At 53.1% G+C, this 21,475-nt stretch overlaps 1 protein-coding gene across 4 annotated transcripts in view; it reads left to right on the forward strand.

Moving 5' to 3' along the window:
- BANP (BTG3 associated nuclear protein) overlaps positions 1–21,475 on the forward strand; it is a 73,137-nt gene that overhangs the window by 43,907 nt on the left and 7,755 nt on the right. For all 4 annotated transcript variants that reach the window (XM_069549698.1, XM_069549699.1, XM_069549700.1 and 1 more), the window contains 5 exons: positions 4,246–4,485; positions 9,199–9,366; positions 12,445–12,575; positions 14,049–14,111; positions 15,920–15,958. In XM_069549698.1, coding sequence (XP_069405799.1) covers positions 4,246–4,485; positions 9,199–9,366; positions 12,445–12,575; positions 14,049–14,111; positions 15,920–15,958 — 641 coding nt within the window. The remainder of the gene's footprint in view (positions 1–4,245; positions 4,486–9,198; positions 9,367–12,444; positions 12,576–14,048; positions 14,112–15,919; positions 15,959–21,475) is intronic.

Consider the following 21,475-nt stretch of genomic DNA (forward strand, 5'->3'; position numbering starts at 1 on the left):
CTGGGGCAGGGGTGTGGCAAGGAAATGAAGCCTGGGAGGAGCAGGTGGTTCGGGACCCTTGAAGAAAGGTGTAATACCTTCACTCAGAAGGACTTGGGTCGGCATAGGATACGAAGGGTAGTGTGTGGTTGTGCTGGGAAGCAGCCCATGAAGCAGGTTCTGGAAACCTCTCTGAGCCCCTTCCCAGGCCCCTCAGTGCCCCCACAGCCTACATGTAACACACAGAGAAATTCACAAGCAGCTGGGGCAGCCTGTCTGAAAGCCTGGTGGAAGTGCAGCCCAGCACCCACTCATGACACAGGGCGTCCTCTGAGGCTGGCCTGGAGAGGCGAGAGGCCTGCCTTGAGGACCTGACCTGCTGTGACCTTCCCCAGGTCCCACATGGGCACCCATGCACCCCGAAGCCTGTGGCGAATGGGGAAGGTTGCCCCCTCTCAGCTAGTTCACCATCGTTTAACTGGAGACTGAAATGTGTCCCTGGTCCCCTCTTGTGGCTGTAGAAGTTTGAGCCAGTCATCAGTGAGGGTTGAGGGGGACTGGAACCCAGGGTGTCTGGGGGATCTTGCTGTCTCATCACAGCCGCCTGCACAGGACTTAGAGGCTTCTGCAACCCCATGGGTGAACCCCTGGCGTCTTTGGAGAGAGTTCGGGCGACAGGCTGGGTTTGGCTGGGAGATGGCATCTGGAGTGGCTGGTGGCCTCCCAGCCTGCATGAGACATGGGAAGGGCATGCAGGTCACGGTCCACAGATTCGGGGGTGGCCCTTTGCTTTCGAGGCGGGGTGGCGCCTTGTGGGGCATTTTCTTGGAGTCCCTGAGTTGCAATAATGCATGTGAAGTCCTGGCTTGCAGGAGGCACAGGTTAGAGACCATCCTGTCCACCCCACGTGATCAGCTGTACACTTGAAGAAGAGGGATGCAGGGGTGTGCACGCCTCGGTCCAGGGACAGCCGGGCGGCTTGGAGTCACGTCTCCCTGGTGTTGGCAGACGTGTCGGGGTGTGCGCCACCGCCTCAGGAGGTGGGCCTTTGTATTCACATGATGTACACACGTGTATGCGTGAATATACACATGTATGTGTGCACGTCAGTGGGTGGGGACGTGGGGACACAGCTGGCTGCTTTCTCTGCTTCCACTTGATGCCCTTGAGAATGCAGTCATCCTCTTTATTTCATCACTTTCTCCTCATTTCATTTTCCTGGAACTAAAATAGAGCCTCGAAACACATATTTGTATTCTCAACTATTTGAGTGGTTAGAAAGTTCAAATTACTGCTGAAGGGTTTTCTTCAAATAGGTTTTTCAGATGTGTCAGTTAATTTAATTAAAGATTTAAATGATTGGAGTAGAAAGCAAGTTTATTTTTCTTAAAATCCAACTGGTAGTTTTTAAATAGAGCTACTAGAATCTATTGTTTCAGCTGCCAAAACTGGACCAAGCTATTTTAGCAAAATAAATATATTCTTTTTGAATTGTCAAAAGGCAGATTTCTCACATATTTATGTGGGCAGGTGCTCCATCTTGTTTTACATTTAAAAGGCACGGTTCACTGCCACTGTCAGGCTAGGGTCTGGCCTCGTGTCGGGCCAGAGGTGAGACAGGGCTGGGTCGACAGTTGTGACGGGTGACCCCGGGTGAGCACAGAGCATCTGGGCCAGGGAACGTGGAGGGTGCTGTGCACTCTACTCGTGGAGGAGCTTGGAGTGACGTCTTTCATCCTCCAGAGTGTGCTGGTAACTGCCCTGCGGCCCATGTGCCACCTCCGGGGCTGGGGCCACGTGTCAGCAGGGAGCTGGATGAGGAAACAGCCCTCGTGGGTCCGAGCATGCGGCCTCACGCCTGCGCTCACGGTGGCCGTTCGGTCACTTCCTCGCCATGTCCTCCCGTGCTCGCGTCGGCCACAGGGTTCCCAGAGCTCATCTGTGAAGCCTGGGTAGTTTCCATCAGGCAGTATGATGGGTGATTATTGTTTACATAGAAAACCAGGATTAGTTTTGGTTTGTAAATTTGTTCATTCACTGGACGTGGTGTTTTGCCTTCCTGAGAATTCAGTTTAATAGATGAGGTCACGTCCTCGTTTCTCCCTCTCAGGTCAGCTGGACAGTGTCTGCCTCTTGCCCTCTGTGTCCTGTGTCTGTGTGTGTGGGGGACGGTGTGGTGTGGCCCTGGCCTGTTTTCTCCGTCATCACTGGAGCCTGGTGGCTCCTGGTGGGTGGCGTCTGGAAGGAGGATGGCCCTTCCTCTGCTGCATCCCCACTGAGGCAGCAGGGCCAGGTCCGGGGCTTGGACAGGTGGGCGCTCCTAGCACCGGCCCAGGGCACCAGCGGACCTCTCGCTGGGGGCTTTCAGGACTGGTCCTCTCCCTTCCCCAGCCTCTGGTCTGCGGGTCCAGCAGGGACGTACACGGCGCGCACACAGGCTCTGGGGAGCCAAGTAGGGGTGTGTGTGCAGGCAGCCCCCAGGGAAGCTGATGTCATTTGGAGTCTGTGACGGAGAAGCTGAGTCAGAACCCCCCTGCCAGCGCCCCCTTCCAACTCCCCTGCTGTCCTGCCTCCTCTGTGCACAGGCGCAGCATCACTTTGACATGATGTTGACTCCGTTTGGAAAATGACACTGACATCTTGTCCAGTGTCTACTTTGCTTTAAAAATACTGTCTAAACATAGGAGCTGGCTACACAGAGTTCATAATACTTGTTCCTGAGAAAAACTGCAGGGTCTTTGGCGGTGTGGAGGTTGGGGTTGAAGCCTGCAGCCCGATGTCCTTGCACCGGCCTGCAGGGCGCCCTCTTGCAGTGACCCCTCCAGTTCTCTCCCCGCTTCCTTCCCCCGTCCTGCCCCTACTTGCTTTGTGGCTGGATGGCTGTGGGTGGAGGACAGTCCTGCTCTGGTGTTGTTAAGCCTGTCATTCTAGGTTCACTGAGGGTTTAAATCTTGAGCATTAGACCCAGTGCTGGGCATAGAGTTGCCACTCTCTGTAGATAAGTTAATAAACTCGCTAGGAGCTGGTGCCTTTTGGGCATTCCAGCAGTGCCTGAGCCAGTGCCTCTAGAAGTCCCTTCGCATCACATTTGGATCATGTGTCCACTTGCTTCTTCTGTGGTCAGGTAAATGCCGCAGGTGGCTGATGGCAGAAAGCTGCTCTTGGCTCCCCATCTTTGCCTCCAAACCAGCCTGTTCCTGAGAAGTGGTTCTTCTTACTCATCTCTTACTCTGAGTTCCAAAAGTCAGACATGTGATTTGTTTTCTGTCCTTAGCCATAGTCAAGAGCCAGCCTCCCTCACCCCTCTAGTGGCCGGCTGGCCCAGGGGTGACATGGTCGTCATGATGGGGCTGCTGAGCCTTGCCTGGTGTTGGAGGAAATTGCGTGATTCAGGAGCCTGGCCTGGAGAGGCCGCCCTCGCAGAGCAGAGCGTGCGAGTCCCAGACAGCCGGCCTCTTGGCCTGTGCTCTGTTCCAGGCCTGTGGCAAAGCCAGGCGAGCTGGCTGCCCTTTGTGGGGCCTTTTTTTGTGCATAGAGGCCAGAATGTAAATATCAGGACATTTCAAAATAAATCTCATGAGAAATCTTAAAACAGTGACAACCCTGGCTAGAACATGACTTAAAGGCCCCTGGCCTGGCGACCCTTTGCAGGAAGCCGGGTCCCCTGTGAGGTTTAACTCCCCCTCCTTTCACTCTGCCCCCAAGTGCGGGTGCTTTCAGGGGCCGCCTTGCGCCTCAACTTGCTTCCACATGAGGATCAGAAGGAGTGCTTGGAAAGTGGCCACCATGCGAGCAGCATCGAGCGTTCTCTTGATTTGCGTTCCCAAGTGGAGTTTCCTTCGGCCAGAAGATGAGGCTTTTTAAAGTTGATGTTTGTTTGACAGCGTTAAGCCCTTTCCCACACTTAGTCAATCCTGCAGCTCCCAGGAGGCTGTGACAGACAGGGGGAGGCGTGTTGGGGACACCGGCCCCTGTCAGGGTGTAGCGTCGTCCCTCATCACTGACGGAGCTGGTGGGGTGCTGCTGGGCTTGCAGACAGGTGGGCTCCTGCCGGGCGGAGGGGGTGCCATCCGCCCTGATGCCCCACCACCCCCTTTCCTCCTTTGGTTTCCTGCCCGTCCTGGGAGCATCCCAGGCTGCCTCACTGAGGTCGAGAGGGCAGGTCCTCCCCAGTGAACTGAGCTCCGGATGCTCGACCCCCAGGCTGCCCTCGAGGTAGCTGGGGGCGTGGGCTGCGGGGCTCACCCGGCCCCCTCTGTCTCCCAGAGGACTACCCCAACGGCACATGGCTGGGGGACGAGAATAACCCTGAGATGCGGGTGCGCTGCGCCATCATCCCCTCCGACATGCTGCACATCAGCACCAACTGCCGCACGGCCGAGAAGATGGCACTCACGCTGCTGGACTACCTCTTCCACCGCGAGGTGCAGGCCGTCTCCAACCTCTCGGGCCAGGGCAAGCATGGCAAGAAGCAGCTCGACCCCCTGACCATCTACGGCATCCGGTGTAAGTGCCACCCCTAGTCCCGTCGGGGGAGGGCTCTGTTGGGGGCGGGCACTGGGGGACCCCTAAAGGTGGGGTGGGGCGGCTCCGGGTCAGAGCTGGTCAGGAGCGGGGTGCCCTGTGCCTGGGAGAAGGGTGGACCCACGGGGCGGGCGGGGAGCTGTGCGGAGAGCTCCGGGTCAGAGCTGGTCAGGAGCGGGGTGCCCTGTGCCTGGGAGAAGGGCGGGCCTACGGGGCGGGCGGGGAGCTGTGCGGAGAGCTCCAGGGGTCAGAGCTGGTCAGGAGCAGGGTGCCCTGTGCCTGGGAGAAGGGCGGGCCCACGGGGCGGGCGGGGAGCTGTGCGGAGAGCTCCGGGTCAGAGCTGGTCAGGAGCGGGGTGTCCTGTGCCTGGGAGAAGGGTGGGCCCACGGGCGGGCGGGGAGCTGTGCAGAGAGCTCCGGGTCAGAGCTGGTCAGGAGCGGGTGCCCCACACATGCACACTTAGCTTAGCTTACACTTAGCTTTCTTTTTTTAATTCTATGGCCACACTTGGCATGTGGGGTTTTAGTTCCTTGATCAGGGATCGAACCCATGCCCCTTGCAGTGGAAGTGTGGAGTCTTAACCACTGGCCCACCGGGGAAGTTCCTGCAGTTTCTTTCTCAGACTTCTGACTTCGGCCATGCCAGCCACCTCCTGGGTCAGGAACCCACTGTCCCCACCACCAGCCACACCCGCCTCACTGTGGACAAGACTGGGTTTTACATTTTTTCTTTTTTCTGATTATCAGAAGTATTTTCCTTGCTTGGTTTCTTCCAGGGGCGGGGAGAAATCAGCATTTGAAACACAAGTGCTTCTTTGAGCTAGGGAGCAAGGTTACTGAGCGAGAAGCGTGCGAGATGCCAGCTTCTTCAGGCTTCCCAGGGTTAACGGGCTCCCAGAAGCTGGGATGACCAGCCATACAGTTCACGTGCTCTGTGCAAAAAGGAGCTCTTTATTGCAAAAGTACAGAAATTGGCCACGTTGTCGTGAGGCTTAGGATCTAAAGACAGAGCAGTTGCCTTTTCCCCACTGAACCGATAGCGCTGTGGCCTAGTTCTCAGGGCTTTACTGGTGAGTCACATAGGCATCTGCTCAGGCTGCGGGAGCCTTCTGGCTGATCTCATGAGACTAGAGATGAGGCTGGCATGCCCCCCGGGGCCCTGAGCTAACAGGTCTTTGAAGACGGCTGTGAGGGGGCCAACATGGAGAGACCCCAGCACCAGGAGATGTGATTTAGCAGCACAGATGGGAGTCACGTGTCCATGAGGACTGTCGTCAGGTTTTCCCGAGGCAGCCTGGGGCAGAGATGGTATTGCTGATGGTCCACAGGGACCCAGAGCCCCGCTGACACTGGCCTCTCTGGTGTGTGACAGGCTGGCCGTGTCTGGGGCCATGAGGTTGAGATCATGGTTCTAGCAGAGCCAGCCTCCCTGGGAGGGCTGGGGGTGGGTCTGTCTTGTCTGTGGTGGAGGCTCACAGCCTGTGACCCGTGGCCATCGTGGTTTGTAGCAGCACGAGTCAGTGTCTGTCATCACGCGGCCGTGTGATCCTGTGTGTGTCCCTCTCCTTTCCTCCTGGCGGCCCTGTCCTGCTGCACTCAGAGCCCACCGAACTCCAGTGTGACCGCTTCCGTGGTTAATTCCTCATGTCTGCAGCGACCTTGTGTCCAGGGAGCATCACCATGTTCTGGGTCCTGGGCGTGGACACGAACTTTGGGGCACGTTTCAGTACAGTGCTCAGGGCCTGGGTTCTTTGGAACCGTGGGAGATCAGGCTCCTCCAGGCCCAGCCCAGCATGCCTCTCTGGGGGCTGGGAGGAAGTCATGGTCAGTGTGGGCTGGTGGGGGGAGGGAGCCTGTGAGAAGCAGAGGCAGGTGGAGCCCTGGCTCTCAGGGCACCCTGGAGCAGGCTCTCCTCACACCCCAAGGTGCAGGGCGCCCGTGGCGGGGTGGGGCTGGCCTGCTGCAGTCCACCCCCCCCCCCCCACCACCAGCTGCTGAGGGGCTGGCTGGCTTGTCTGCAGCTGAGACCAAGCGCTGAGACAGAGTCCTGAGGTGCTGGGGTGGGGAGGGTCTGCTGGGCTGTCTGTGGCCATTTCTTCTCTACGTGGGTGGGCGCTGAAGGCTTGAATTTTCAGGCTGGTTCTCACTCCTCGCTGATAACTCAGCTTTGGAGCTGAAGTGAGGATAGTGGCGTTCTTATTTCATGAAGTTTTCTTAGGAGCATCAAATGACTTGAGATAAAATGCTTCAGCAAGTGTGAAAAGCAGTTAATTCAAAGTAATCTTTTTATCACTCATTATGGTAGCTTCCCTCCTCCTTTCACTCAGCTGAGGTTGCTCAGAGCTGTCAGAAAAGATGAGGGACGCCTTTGGCAAAGTGAGAGGAAGCCCTGCCGTGGCGCCAGCCATCGGTGTGCAGCACCTCCCCCCCGCCCCCGGCCCCGGCCCTGTTCGGTTCCCAGGGCAGAGCCAAGCCTCTGGGTGAGGGGGCATCAGTGCTGCTGGTTCCTTCATCAGTTTTTCTTGGCAGCCGTCATGGGGGCATCTGCCATAGAGCTGGAGTCTTGAGTCACTGTTGGAAGGAACTATGTAATAAGATGTCTTAGCAGCATTTTAAAATGGTTAATGCAGAGCTATGAGAATGTGTATTTTTTCTTTAAAGGACGTAAGCCAGGTTTTGAACTGGCAGGTTGGTTTTAACAAAGTCGAATTTAAGTATTAACGTTTTCGTCTGTTTCTTATATTTGTATACCCTCCTGTGTCTTGTGCATATTCTTTTCTGTTAGTAACAAGGTGTGAAAGTTTGCATAATCTTGTTAATCCTCGAGGCGTTTGGAAGGTGTTTTCCTTGTGTGGAAGGCATGAGGGGCCAGAGGGTGGTCTGCAGGGGCCCGTCGGTGTTGGAGCAGGCCCCTGACGAGGTGGTGGACATGTGTGCGGTCCTCAGTTCTTTGCCTGTGTTTGGGCTCCTCCGCGGCTGTAGTCAGTAGCTGGCTCTTTTTGTGACTGTATGACTGTATTTAGTGGTCAGTCCCCAGTGACTATACGATTGTAGTTCCAGTAGTTGGACTCGGTCACTGTTTGAGTTCTATTATAACTGCGGCCGGTACTTGGGTTCTCTTGTTGCTCAGGTGAATAACTGGCTGGGACTTGGTGAGCTTGCCCTGCACTTAGAGTCATCCCTTTGTAAACAGTGAGGGACGACTCTGGTTAGAGATGACCTGGAAACCAGCACGGAGGTGCTGCGGCCCTCGTGTGTCTCCTTCCCTGCAGGGTGACAGTGTGGGGCTGAGACCGCTGTGGTTCAGCTTCTCCCCGACCCCCTAAACCCAGCCCTCCTTAACCCCGTTACTCTTTATCAAGATTGCAGACATTTTGGTTGTCATTCTGTTTAGAGTTAAAAATGTCTTAGTTTGTGTTCACAAAGTCAAGAGGTGTTTTGACAAAAGAAAATATAGTTTACTTAAGAAAACAGACACTTCCTTTGTTTTGATTCTTTCTAGGTTGTGTGATTCCCATAGAGCAGATCTCAGATTTCAGGCATCAGTCTCTCTCTCAGCAGATACTCCAGACTTGGTGCTCTTAGTAGTCAAAACAGGAAGTTTTTCAGCTTAATCTTCTTATTAAATTTTTGGATTTCATCCACTCATTTTCTCTTTATTCAATGGAGCTTCATGACCAGCTAGACAGGAGGTCACCCTGGTGAAAAGCATTTCTTGTGGTTCGCACGTTCCTGACAGTTACTTTCTGTCAGTTGAGCACAAGGAAGAGATGAGGTGGTCCACGGAGAGGTGGGCAGGCTGGCAGGGCAGGATCTCCTGTGGGAAGGGGGTCTCAGATTCCCGTGTTGCACACTGAGAACTTGCCGTAATGTAGGGGCCACCAGCGAGGGTGCTGGTGGGCTGCAGCCTGATATCCCTGCCTACCTGGCCAGCGGTCAGTGGACGTGATGCCCACTAGGCTGGGTGTGTGAGGGCTCCAGGGAGGGGGCTGGTCTCTATCTTTAGGGAGTTCTGTTCTGACTGAGGAGGCAGACGGGGAGGCAGGGGAACTCCCATAAGCCTCAGACTCAAATAGCCGTAGAAGAATGTCTTCAGATGAATTGTAATCAGCGTTTGGTCAACAAACATTGATGTGTGTGTCCTTGCTTGGACGTTCTGGGTTCTCGGCAGGCATGGGTGAGCAGAACAAAGATCCCCTGTGTTTGTGGAGGAAACGAAGTGAATATCATCAATATCTAGGGGGTGGCAGTTGGGAGGGTTCTGGGGTCAAGTGGGCTGATTGAGGGGAGGATCGTTTAGATCACGTTGGAGCCGAGACGTGAGAGCAGGGAAGGAGGCGGCTGGGCAGCGCAATAGGGGTGACAAGCTGCAGTTTCGGTAAAGCTCTCAGGACCCTTGACTTCGTCTCAGGCTTGGGACCCAGAAAGCCGTGTATGAAATCTGGGTGGACAGTCGGAGCGTGGGCATCCAGGATGCTTGTGGGAACCCTCACCTCCAGCTTGTAGCTTGTCTCCCTCTGGTGTGAGGGGATCAGGGCAAAAAAGTTAAAGTTAAATGAATGGAAAGCTGTCGTCACCCATGACAGGCACGACCGAGGTGGCTCTTGCCCTTAAGGCTTTCTGTTCCCACTGCGCCTTGACCACAGCTGGGCGGGAGGCCGCGCCTCACTTTCCTCCCGTCGGGTGTGTTCTGCAGGTCACCTCTTCTATAAGTTTGGAATCACAGAATCCGACTGGTATCGAATCAAACAGAGTATCGACTCCAAGTGTCGGACAGCCTGGCGGCGAAAACAGCGAGGCCAGAGCCTGGCCGTCAAGAGCTTCTCCAGGAGGACGCCATCCTCGTCCTCGTACGGAGCCTCAGGTTTGTGGGCAGCCAGGCGGGTGGTCTGGGGCCATCAGAGGCAGCATGCGCCATGCCTGCTCATGCCCTGGGAGAGGCTCCGGTGCGAGTGCCAAGGAGCGGAGCCTCCTGGGCTCAGCAGCATCACGAGGGTCTCGTCCAGGACCTCCGGCGGGTTAGCCTGTGGCCAGCTCTCTGGCCACCCCTCGGGATGGTGTTGAGATCCCCCATCTGGGCAGCAGTCTTGGAACTCCGTGTTTCCAGCTAGCACCTGTGTGAGGCCCTGAGCCAGCCTGGACCAGGTCCGAGCCGGGGTGGGGGAGGCTGGGCTGGGTCCTAAAGCTCCATTTGCCCCTCAGGCTTGGTCTCCAGCAGGGGCTGGTGATGACATGCTTCATCTTTACTCTCGCTCACTTATTTAAATGTTTTTCTTCCAGTTAGTAGTGTTTCTTTCAGCTGAATGACAGTAATTTGGTTTAATGGCACTTTTGTGTCTTCGGTTCATTTGTTCTCTGTTTATAAACACGGTAGTGTTCCTCCTGAGAGGCTGTGGGTTTGAGCAGCTCAATGCGGCCGTTAGCCTTGTGTCCTCTTGTGGGTGGCGAACAGGCTCTTCAGTGCCGATGCTGGGCAGGCTCCGGTTCTCAGGACATGTCCTTTGGGATGGACTCTGGCCGGCCCTGGGAAGGTCTGCAGAGTCCAGCAGCACCTTCCGTGGCCGGGGTGACCGGAGCTTTCTCAGGGGCAGGGGACCCCCATCATCCTGCTGGGTCAGCTGTCCTCTGGGTCTCGGAGGCAGACTTCTTGGTGCTACAGGGCACGCTGCCACCTCCATCCACCCAGCTCTCCATGCTGTGCCTCTGGGGTGGGCTCGGGCTGCTCTCGGGAGGTTGGTCTCCTGGGAGCCAGAGGGGGCCCTTTCCTCAGGCACTGGAGCCCTTAGAGCTTTGAGAGAAACACAGAATAGCACGTTCTTCTTTTGTCAGTTTCTGTAACTTCCTGTTGACTTGATGTTTCTCTGTCTTAACTTACTGCCTACTTGGCTCAAACTTGATACGCACAGGGTGGTTGGTTGAAGGGCCTCTGGGATTTTGTACTGATCTTCCTGCGTACTCGAGGCCTGAGACAGCGAAGCTGGTACCTAAGGCTCTTCTGGTGACAGACATAATCCAGGAACATGTCATTCAGCCAGGATTCCATAAATTTGGGCTTCGTAGTAATTCCAGCTGGGGTTGTCTTGTTTACTTCTGAATTATCAGCACACAGAGAGGAACTGACAAGTAAATGCTGTCCGTGAGCATCTGAGCCAAGGCTACTCTATTTAAAGCTGGATTAGTACTGCCAGTTTGAGCACAAACCACATCACTAGTTTCAAGGGACTTTTAAAATATCGATTTATTAAAACATTTGTATTTCACACTCCTGTCTGGCCACACTGTGTGAATTTTTATACGTGCTTGAGTTTAAGGGGCTGCCCTTTATTGTGTAAACACCCCCAGCGCTTTCCCTGCATCTCTCATTGGGGAGCATGTGTGTAGGGCCCAGAACGTGAGGGTCTCAGGGAACCAGCTCCCGATCTTGTGTCTCTCCAGATGTGGAGGAGCGCCAGCCAGTGGGGGCAAGGCCTATGAGAGGCTGCCCTTTCTGTGTCTCTCTGTTGGGAGCAGCGGGGAGAGGTCTTCCCTCAGCAGGAAACCTTGTCTCCGGTCACTTGTTGTAGCTCTTGGATTGTTCTTGGATCGCAAGCAAGTAACTGAGGCCCATTTTTGCACTGGATTTTGATATCAATATAGATGATAAAACATGGATTTAAATGGGTTCTCAGAAGCTGCATGCTTGTGGGGAGCTATTGCTTGCATGGTTAGCTCAGTAACAGGTTTCTGATGTGTTGCGTGTGTTAACATTTTAATGCTGTTATATTGTAAGTTTTTAAAAGGTAATCAGTGGAGTCTATACCATGTCAGGTTGATATGCACCACTCAGCTATCAAAAGTGCATGAAAAGTCTGTTCTTCGAGAATCAGATGTTTTATATTTTTTGTGTCCTTCCATTCATGTCTGTATTCCACTTCTCAAGGAGTTTCACTCTGTCTTTATCTTTAGAAGTTTTTTGAGTAATCCATTCTTAGAAAGTGAAAGTTGCTCAGTCATGTCCAACTCTTTGCAACCCCATGGACTATCCAGTCCGTGGAATTCTCCAGGCCAGAATACTTGAGTGGATAGCCTTTCCCTTCCCCAGGGGATCTTCCCAACCCAGGAATCGAACCAGGGTCTCCCGCATTGCAGACAGATTCTTTACCAACTGAGCTATCAGGGAAGCCCTAATCCATTCTTTACAACAAAAATATGTGTGTACATTGATAATTAAAATTTTTTCTGAGTCCTAATGTTGTAAGTGTATAAGAAAATTTTCCTGGTTGAGATAGCATTGTGATTAAAAGTGATACACATGAAAACAAACATCTCATTTTGGGTTAAACGTGGAAAGTACACTATTATTGGGCTTCCCTGGTGGCTCAGCAGTAAAGAATCTGCCTGCGATACAGGAGACCTGGGTTCGATCCCTGGGCCAGGAAGATCCCCTGGAGGAGGAAATGGCAAGCCACTCTAGTATTCTTGCCTGGAGAATCTCATGGACAGAGGAGCCTGGCAGGCTATAGTACATGGCATTGCAAAGAGTTGGACACAACTGAGCAACTAAACAACAACAAAACTTTTATTGAGAAGTTTACCTTTAATTGAGCTGGTGAGACTTTTTCCCCAAATAATCCATGGACCAATCCTACTTTGGGCTGGTCTGAAACAGACTTTAGTGTCTACTTTCTTCCTGTTTTTCATTTTTGTTGCTTCATCTGAGGAGCTTCACTTATACCCAGTGGGTGGCTGGGAACCGTCCCTGTTCAGGGGTGGTCGGGTCTTCATCTCTGTCCACAGGTCAGAAATCTCTGCCATGTGAACAGCTGCTGCTCGTGACCCTGCACATCCAGGAGCTGCCAAGTCCAGGATGGCGGGCTCCCCCTTCCTCCCTGTGGGGGCAGGGGAAGGCAGAGGCGGGCTCAGCCTGGGCTGATCTCTCAGGCCCGTGTGTACCTCCCTGCAGAGACCATGATGAGCACGCCGCCGCCCGCCAGTGAGCTGCAGCAGCCGCCCCCACAGGCCCTGCACTACGCCCTGGCCAACGCCCAGCAGGTCCAGATCCACCAGATCGGGGAGGACGGGCAGGTCCAAGTAGTACGTACTTCTCGCCAGTCTGGCCTCGTGGGCGGGAGGGGAGGGGAGGGTTGGGGGCATGACCAGCTTTCCCTGCGGTTCTGGACCCCCCTGATAGCTTAGGGGAGGGGTCCAGTGCCAGATCAAAGCGGAAGCAGTCAGGGTAGGCCTCCTACAGCTCACAGATACCCACCCCTTGTGGTCCCTGCAACTCTGCACTTCTGCCCGTCCTCCTGGGGGCACCATGATGTGTCCTAGGTATTTCCTCAGTTCAGAAGCACGGGCACCCTGTACTGAGGGCCAGCGGAGGAAGCTGGAGGCCTTAGCGTGTAGCTTCTTTGGATTGGATGACAAGTGCCCCTCGGCGTGGTGCCCAGCTCACCCAGCCCGTCTGGCCCTGCCTCGTGCGCTGCTGGCCCAGGTGGACATCCCTCCCAAACCTTTGTGGGTCCTGTGGCCAAGGAGAGCGGGCAGGAACTCTCTGGGGATCCTGGGGGTGCTTCGTCACCCAGCCTTCTCACCGGCGGGTTCATGGCAGGGCAGCCTCCTGGACACCTGGTTAGATGCTGTGCTCCACGCACCATCCGGAGACGGAGAGCTTCCTGAGAGCACAGGGGGCACGTGTGAGGGGTGTGTCTTCTTCCAGGGGAGACAGAGCAGCTATAAACAGTAGTTCTTTGTTTAGCTGACGGTCCCAGAGGCAGTGACTCTTAGCTTGTTAGTGAGGAAGCTCTCTGAAAGAATTCCAGAGTAGATAACTGTGATTCAGGGTTTATATAGACGTGGCAACATGAACGCCACAGAGAAATCTTCAGTGGTTTATTTTCAGGCCCATTTTGATTAAGGTAGAATTTTAAATAAGATAATGGATATTCGTTTCATTGAGCAAAGTTAAGATTTACAGTAATTACTTGTCTGCCTGTACCTGCAAACATTTTAGTTGGATTCTTTGGAACTATATTTATTAATGTTTACTTCAGTTGTTTACATAGTCATTGATCTAAAGAGTTGACTGACCTGTTCTCTGTGTGGATACATGAACAACAGCCACTCACCTTTCTAGTCATGCTGCTGTGTGGCCTCGTGCACCTCCAGGTTACTAGCCTGAAAGTCCACAGTTTCTGGTTCCTCCCGGTTGATAGTACAATTAAAACAACAAAAAAAAAAACCAAAAACTTCAGTTTTCTGGAAAACTTTGGTTTCTCCTCTTTTTTGTGTGTCCTTCACATTCTTAAATTCGCTCGTTTAGTGATATTTAAAGATTCAGCAGAGTTTTCCTAGGCCTCATTGCCCCTTTAAGAATGACTGCAAAATGTTAGTGTCATGGTCTTAAAGTGGTCCTTTGGGAGGCGGGTCAGTAGCTCACACAGTGCTTTGTGACCCTGGCGGCTCCGGCCTCCACTGTCTTGTCCGGAGCTGTGAGGGTGAGTCAGGGGCGAGCATCTCCTGTCTGCCCTGATGCTTCCTGTGTCTTCTCTTCTGCGGATCCCACAGGGCCACCTACACATCGCCCAGGTGCCTCAGGGGGAGCAGGTGCAGATCACGCAGGACAGTGAGGTGAGTCCGCCAGCCCGCCCGGGGCCCACAGGCCCCCTGCACTCCGACCCCTGCAGTGTGCATGACCACTGGGCTGCCCTGGGCAACATGGGCGCCCGGCAGCAACCCCCTGATGCACGCTTCTGGGGCATAGACCTGAGGCCTGCCTGCCCTCCGGGCCTTCCTGCCCTGGCTGCTCTGGTGGCCGTCAGGGTTTGTTTCTGGACACTGTATGGAGGCTTTTGCTCCTGGTGAGCTGCACCCTGGACCGCTGTCTCGCCTGAGATACAGACCTTCCTGCACTCCAGCCCAGGGGTGGGAGGAGCATAAGAGGGTTGCCACAGACTGCGGCCTCACCGTCCTCCTCACTGGTCTCAGCTTCCTCTGCTCAGGGGGCTGGTGCCCGCCTTGAGGGGGAGGGAGTCCTGTGAGAGAGTACATGTAGGCCTGTGAGCCGCCTAGCAGCTTTCTCTGGCCTCTCCCCACTGGTGTCCTCCTTACTGCTACCCATAGTAAGGATGGAGGTGGGGGCTTCTGGGTGCACACCTGCCCTCTGTGTGTGTGGCGGCTGCCACGGGGCGCCTGGCTTGGGAAGGTCAGCTTGACTCCCACCTTCTTCCCAAAGGCAAGGCTGAAGGACTGGGGCTAGGGGCTGTCCACTCTGGCCAGTGTGGTTCCCAGCACCTTGTCCATGAGCTTGGACCCACACCCTGACGTTTGTGCCCAGTGTGGGTGGAGCTGAGGGATGGGCTTGCTTCCTGCCTGCTGGCTCAACATTCTTAAGGGGGCGTCTGTGATCTCACACACAGCAGCAGGTTGTGGGGGCTGGGGTGGGGGAGCAGGCTGCAGGCTAAGTGGGGGCACGCCCAGGCGTCTGGGGGCATCGCTTCACTGGGCACGGGTGAGGGGCCATGCCCACAGAGGGCCGGGCATCCACCAGCTCACCTGCCTTGCCCCTTCCCTCAATGGGGGCTCTTGAAGGAAATCTGCAAGGGTGGGAAAAGGAGGAAGCAACATGCATTGCTTTTAATACTGTCTGCTAAAACTTCACTAGAGTACTTCCAAATTGCAGTATTTATTATCAATTTTACTCACTTTTCCTCCAGTTTCCTTAACTGAATCCTTCGTCCATAGAACCTAGTGTCTTTTGCTTCCGTTAGGAATTGGGTGCACTGAATTAGAAGCAATTGCTGATAGTATAATGATTACTTTGTAATAAGTTACAGCATGCAGTTAGTCTTCTTATCACATTAAAACCTTACCTTGTTCATTTAAAAATTAGGTAATTATTTTGTCAAAATCAGGATATCCATAGAGAGATGTTTAGCAGAGCCTACCAGACTTAAAGCAGCTGTTTTTTTAAACCAGTGAAAATGGATCTCATCTGATGAGGTCCCGGCGTGCGTGTGGTCTGGTTAGCTGCATTGTGCCCCATAGGTTTCCCGGCTGCAGTGATGCCACGACGTGATGTCAGGTGTCTCACGGGGGAGTATGGGACCTCTCTGGGCCACTTTAAATTCTTCCTGTGAGTCTAAGATTGGTTCCAAGTAAAAAGTTGGAAGAAAATAACATTTTCATTTGGAGTCAGGGTTGGGGGTTAGGTACAATGTTTTCTAATTGGTTTGCTTTGTTTTTGTAAGAAAAAATAGTATTTGTAAATGTAGCTTAAACATTTTGAGGTTTTTATGGCTATGGAGGATTGTGTTTTTGTAGAATGGATGTTAACAGTCCTGCTGATTCTCACAAACGGCCTGGGGACATTCCTGCCTCTGTCTCTTGAGTCTTGAAGCATTGTCGTTGATTGCCTTTTTTTTCCATCTGTTTTACAGGGCAATCTGCAGATACACCACGTGGGACAGGATGGGCAGGTAAGTGCTCACTTGTGGTGGGTCCCAGCTCTTGTTGCTGCAGGCAGGGAGGGGCTTGTGGACGGCGGGGCCCTGGGCTGCTGTGCAGTCTCTGTCTGCAATATAAGGCAGGTTTTGTTCCCGTTTATTTCTGTCAAACTCTAACTGCTGCGATTTTCTTCTGGTCCTGAGAAAAAGACACAGAAACCCTCACTGAGCTCACCTGATGTGAACTATGCAGAGCTGTGGAGTCCGCAGGCCATCTAGAGGCCCCGGGGCCTGCTCTGTCTAGGGCTTCTGGGGCTGGAGCTGGGCTGTCCCCCCAACCCCTTGGTCCTCATGCAGGCTCCCCGCGTGGCCTGGGGCCTCACAGCATGGTGGCCAGGCCCCCAGGGGATGTGGCCAGCTTTTGAGAGCTGGGACGCAGACACACAGGCCCTGAGGTAACCACCCTCCAGAGGCCAGTGTGGGCTGTCCGTGTCCTGCTCTGAATCAGGAGGACGAGCTGTGAGGTGGTTGGCAGGGAGGCATGCAGCATCTCTCAGCATCCACGCTGGGCCCCGTGCAGCTTGACCGTGAGCTGCTGAAGGGCAGGGCCGTTTCCTTCCTATAGAGGCAGGGTCCTGCCCGAGCACCAGGAGAGGCCTGGCAGATTCCCATGGAGACGGTTGCTGGGTGATTCACGCACCATAAGCCCTGAAAGTGAGCTTCCTGCTCAGGCAGGTGGGTTGGTGGTTATCCTGTCAGCCCTAGTGTCAACCTCAGCCCACCCACCCGAGTGGCATAAAATCCACATTGAGAAACTTGACACGACTATTAACTGTGTGCTTTGTTGTTGGGGCAACTTGGCTGATGGTGAAGTTGGGTGCGTTTTTTATTATTAGAGTGTATCGTTAAGAGTTTCTTGAACTGCTGTTGTTCAGTCGCTCAGTTGTGTCCAGCTCTTTGCGACCCCATGGACTGCAGCACGCCAGGTTTCTCTGTCCTGCACCATCTCTGGGAGCTTGCTCAAACTCACGTCCGTTGAGTTGGTGATGCCATCCAACCATCTCATCTTCTGTCATCCCCTTCTTTTCCTGTCTTCATTCTTTGCCAGCATCAGGGTCTTTTCTAATGAGTTGGCTCTTTGCATCAGTGGCCAAAGTGTTGGAGCTTCAGCTTTAGCATCAGTCCTTCCAGTGAATATTCAGGATTGATTTCCTTTAGGGTTGACTGTTTAATCTCCTTGCTGTCCACGGGACTCGCAAGTGTCTTCTCTAGCACCACTGTTCAAAAGCATCAGTTCTTTGGTGCTCAGCCTTCTTTATGGTCCAGCTCTCACATCCATACATGACTACTGGAAAAACCATAACTTTGACTAGATGGACCTTTGTTGACAAAGTAATGTCTCTGCTTTTCAATACGTTGTCTAGGTTTCTTATAGCTTTTCTTCCAAGGAGCAAGCGTCTTTTAATTTCATGGCTGCAGTCACCATCTGCAGTGATTTTGGAGCCCAAGAAAATAAAGTCTCTCACTGTTTCCATTGATTCCCCATCTATTTGCCATGAGGTGATGGGACTGGATGCCATGATCTTAGTTTTTTGAATGTTGAGTTTTAAGCCAGCTTTTTCACTCTCGTCTCACCTTCATCAAGAGTCTCTTTAGTTCCTCTTTGCTTTAGTCTTAAGATGTCCTTTTCTGCATTAAAAAATTGAGATTTAAAAAAATCTAGGGTTACACAATTTCTGGGGTGTGTTTTGCATTCTGTTCATCTTGGTTTGGGGGGAGTTTTAAGAAAACAAAGCAAAGACCCCAGCATTTATTCATGTGACTAAAGGTTGTGCTCCTGAGCAGACTGTTGGGAAGAGGCGCCTCTGTTTGCAGGGCTCGTCAGCGCCCAAGGACCGTGTGCTCCTGGGAGGGCGCTGGCGCCTTTGTCGTGTCAGTCAGCCCCCTTGTTGACTGTGGGTGTGTGAGGAAGGTGAGAGCAGATCCGTAGGCTGTTTCCCGCCTGTGGCTCCATGCATTCAGCAGGCGCCTGGTTATGGAGCTGGGGTATTTGTGGGTCAGGCGATTATAACCTAGTGGGATGTCTCTACTCTGTCATCAGGCAGCATCGTATCTGTTGGAACATTTGAATCGGGCCCAATTTTGTCTATATTTTGGAGATTTTTGCCACATGAGAAATCTTTAAAGACTGCAGTGTTAGTCATGCTTTTTATATTGGGAACAATGAAATGGTTTGATACTGTTTCAACTAGATGCGTATTTTGGTAGAAGATTTTTATTTTTTTTTACAGTGTGGTTAATGTAATCTAAAATGTGTATGAAAAAGGTTTATGTGTGTCTGCAGGCTGAATGAATGACATCAGGACACTTGGAAACCTGGGAGATGGGTATGTTCTGGTAAGCCCATCTCTGTAGTGATGAATATGCCAGACACACACAAACATGTATACACACACACGCACGGTTCACGTGGCTTACAGAAAATCAGGCCGCATGGTGATGTGTCCACGTTCCTCTTGTCTTGCACCTGTGAGATGTTTCCTCAGGATCTAGATAAACAGCTCTGGCTTTCTTGAGACTCTAAAGCCTCTCTCGACACCTTTGGCTTTTGTGTGCGTCCTTATACTTAACTTAAAATTGAATTTCAGTAACTTTCAGAATTTTTTCCGTAAAACGAGGCCTTATACACCCAGCTGGGAAAAAGATTAGAAGAGATGGGAAGTATCCAACATTTTATGTGTAGATCTTTTTTGGAGTGGATGAGAGGAAGGGCTGTGTGTGTGTGGGTGGGGGGGTGAGGGGGTGGTATGGTGTGTGTGCAGGGTCCTTTATCTGTGGCGTTGGATCAGTCTCTGCCATCCCTGGGGCTCCAGTCCACTGTTAATGGTCTGTGACACCTTGTCACCAGCACACACTGTCACTTCACTTCTAAGAAAAGTGTTTCCTTCAAGAAAATATGTTCCTGCCAAAATGCAGACACACATCTTGGAGAACCTAGGTAGCTTGGGGTTAATCCCTCTTGGAAAAGCCTTCTCTACCAGAAACGGTGGAAAATATAGTTTAATCTATAAAAGGTCAGATGCAGAGAAAGTTTGGTGTTGACTGCTTCCCAGAAATATCCTGGAGAAGTCAGAGAAGCAGCCCTGTGTCTTCTGTCTCGCTGAGTGTGGCGCTGTGGGCCGTCACCCTGCTTGAGGCAGCTGGCACCGTCGGCCCTGGTCTCCTGGTCCCAGTTCCATTCCTCAGAAATCCTGGTCCCCAAGGAGGCTTGGGGCTGTGGGAGGGTACCCAGCGCCTAGGATTCACGTTCAGTGTCTCCTGGGCCTGTGGGCAGCAGGGAAGGCAGCTTCAGGCTGAGAGTAACTAGTTAGTGCCACGGGCACGTCAGTCTAGGCCTGTCACCTGTCCCTGGAGTTGTGCTGAACAAGATGGTTTCAGGCTGGACAAGGCCAGAAAGAAGTTGATTGAGATTTGGGCTGGAAATGTATGGTAATGCTTTTAAGAGGAAGTTGCGTGTTGTAGTTACTTGTGTACATGCTTCCGGTATTGTAGGTTGTTGGAATCACGTTGTCATTGGAGGCTCATGTTGGTTGAGACCAAGTAGCTAAAACCGCCAAGGCACTTCCTGTTGTTGGATGATCACCCACGGCCCTGAACCCCTTTGGTCAAGTCTCACCTCAAAGGCTTTGACTCCAGCCGGTCAAGGGAGGAGAGACAGGCCTTCAAATTGGAGAATCGTTTCTGACCCATTTTATCATTTTCAAATATATGTTTGAAATGTTCAATTAAATAGCGTTGATTCCATTAGATCGAAACTTTATTTATTCATTTCTATTCTTCACCCACCCACTGTAGTGTGACTTTTCAGCACTCAGTAATTCCTTGTTGGTGAGTGAGTGTAGTAGCATTAGTTAACTGTAAGATACCTGTTGGTTGAAGGCATTTTGCTGCACTTTTGTTTTTAAGCCATTTAAAAACGTATCATATATCCATTGATGATTTTAGACATGAGTTATTAACTGGAAACGTACAGAGGAGAGCTTACCTGAAACTCACAGCTCAGTAGGCTGAAAAATGGTGACTTCTGAGTCATTCCAAATTTGTTTTCAGTGCGGCCCAAGTTATAAAGCTTTTTCTACACAGGAAGGCTTGGTGATTTCTCTGGAGTCTTCTGAAGCTCTTCTGTCCCTGCCTGTTTTCCGAGAGGGGCCTGCTGGCAATTTGGAGCCGCGCCAGTGCTGGGCCAGTGTCCTGGTGTTTGGGTGATGGCACAGAGCAGCTAAGGATGCTTCCCCAAGAATTTTGCTTCAGATGCCGTCAGGGAGCTGCTGTCCTCCAGGACGAAGCGAGATTCCCCTCCTGCTCCACAGGCTGACTCTGTCCATTTCTGGTTTGGCGGAGGGTGGATGGAAGCCAAGCCCTCTGATGGAGCTGCCCCATGAAGTGCTGGCTGTCTCTCCAGATGGTTCACTTCTTTACAGTCAAGGGGACGGGAGATGGGAGATGCCATGGGGACGTGTCCCTCCTGTCTGCCTGGCCCCAGCTTTTTCCCCAGCAGACTCCAGGCACCGTGACCATCCATGAGGTAGACACTGGAGGACGGTTCTCTATCCTCTTAGCGCTGGTGTGTCTGGACTTGGGGGCTGCAGTCTCAAGGGGGATGGCTGCCCTGCGCGCAGCATCGAGGTTAGACAGTGGACTCGGGCACACGGGGTCTGGAGTTGGCACTGGGCTGCTGCATGCCAGGGGAAACAGGAGCACCCGAGGACCTGTGGAGTGGGAGCCGAGTTCTCACAGGGCCGGGGCATGAGGGTGCCCTCGGGCCACGTGGCAGCAGAGCCACTGCATAGAGCGGCCTTCCAAGCACAGCGACACTTCCCACTTTTTCCCTCACTTTGTGAGCGAACCTCGGAGTTCTCTTGAGGTTAACTTCACTGTGGGTGTGAGGAATCGCACCCCTAGAAATCAGGGCGCAGTGTGATCAGGGTGCCTGGGCATGAGACTAAAGCCGCTGCTCTCATGGGGCTGGAGTCTGAGGTTGGTGGGCGGGATCCCAGTCTGGGCCCTGGGGAAGTCGTGTTCAGAATCTGGCAGAGCCTCCACAGTAGAGGTCGACTTCTGGCCCAGAAGGTTCCGAGGAATCAGGGTGGCTTCTCCTGCTGCATTTCCTCTAGTCAGGTACTGAGATGAATGTCCTGCCCCCAAGTAAAGTGAAATTGGTGTGACGTGCCACTGGGTTGGAGAGTGTCTGGCACACTTGGCAGGTATTGTGTGTGAGAGATGAGGGAGGGAGGGGTGGAAGGACCCTTGAACTGACAGGTGCCTGAGCGTTCAGGGTAGAAAACTGATCTAGAATTATTTTGACGTGTAGACAGACACAGTCACTGATGTCAAGAGTGCAGGCTGACGTTTCACGTTGACCCCCACAGTGAACCGAGCAGACGGTTCACTGAGCGGCCCCGCAGTGAGCGTCAGTGCTGCCTCCCGTCTGCCCCTGAGCTGGCCCAGGTGCTGTCAGCCGTGTCCCCATAATGTTCCCATGTGACCTGT

This window comes from Ovis canadensis, chromosome 14 (genome assembly GCF_042477335.2).
Source record: "Ovis canadensis isolate MfBH-ARS-UI-01 breed Bighorn chromosome 14, ARS-UI_OviCan_v2, whole genome shotgun sequence".
Taxonomy (NCBI): Eukaryota; Metazoa; Chordata; class Mammalia; order Artiodactyla; family Bovidae; genus Ovis; species Ovis canadensis.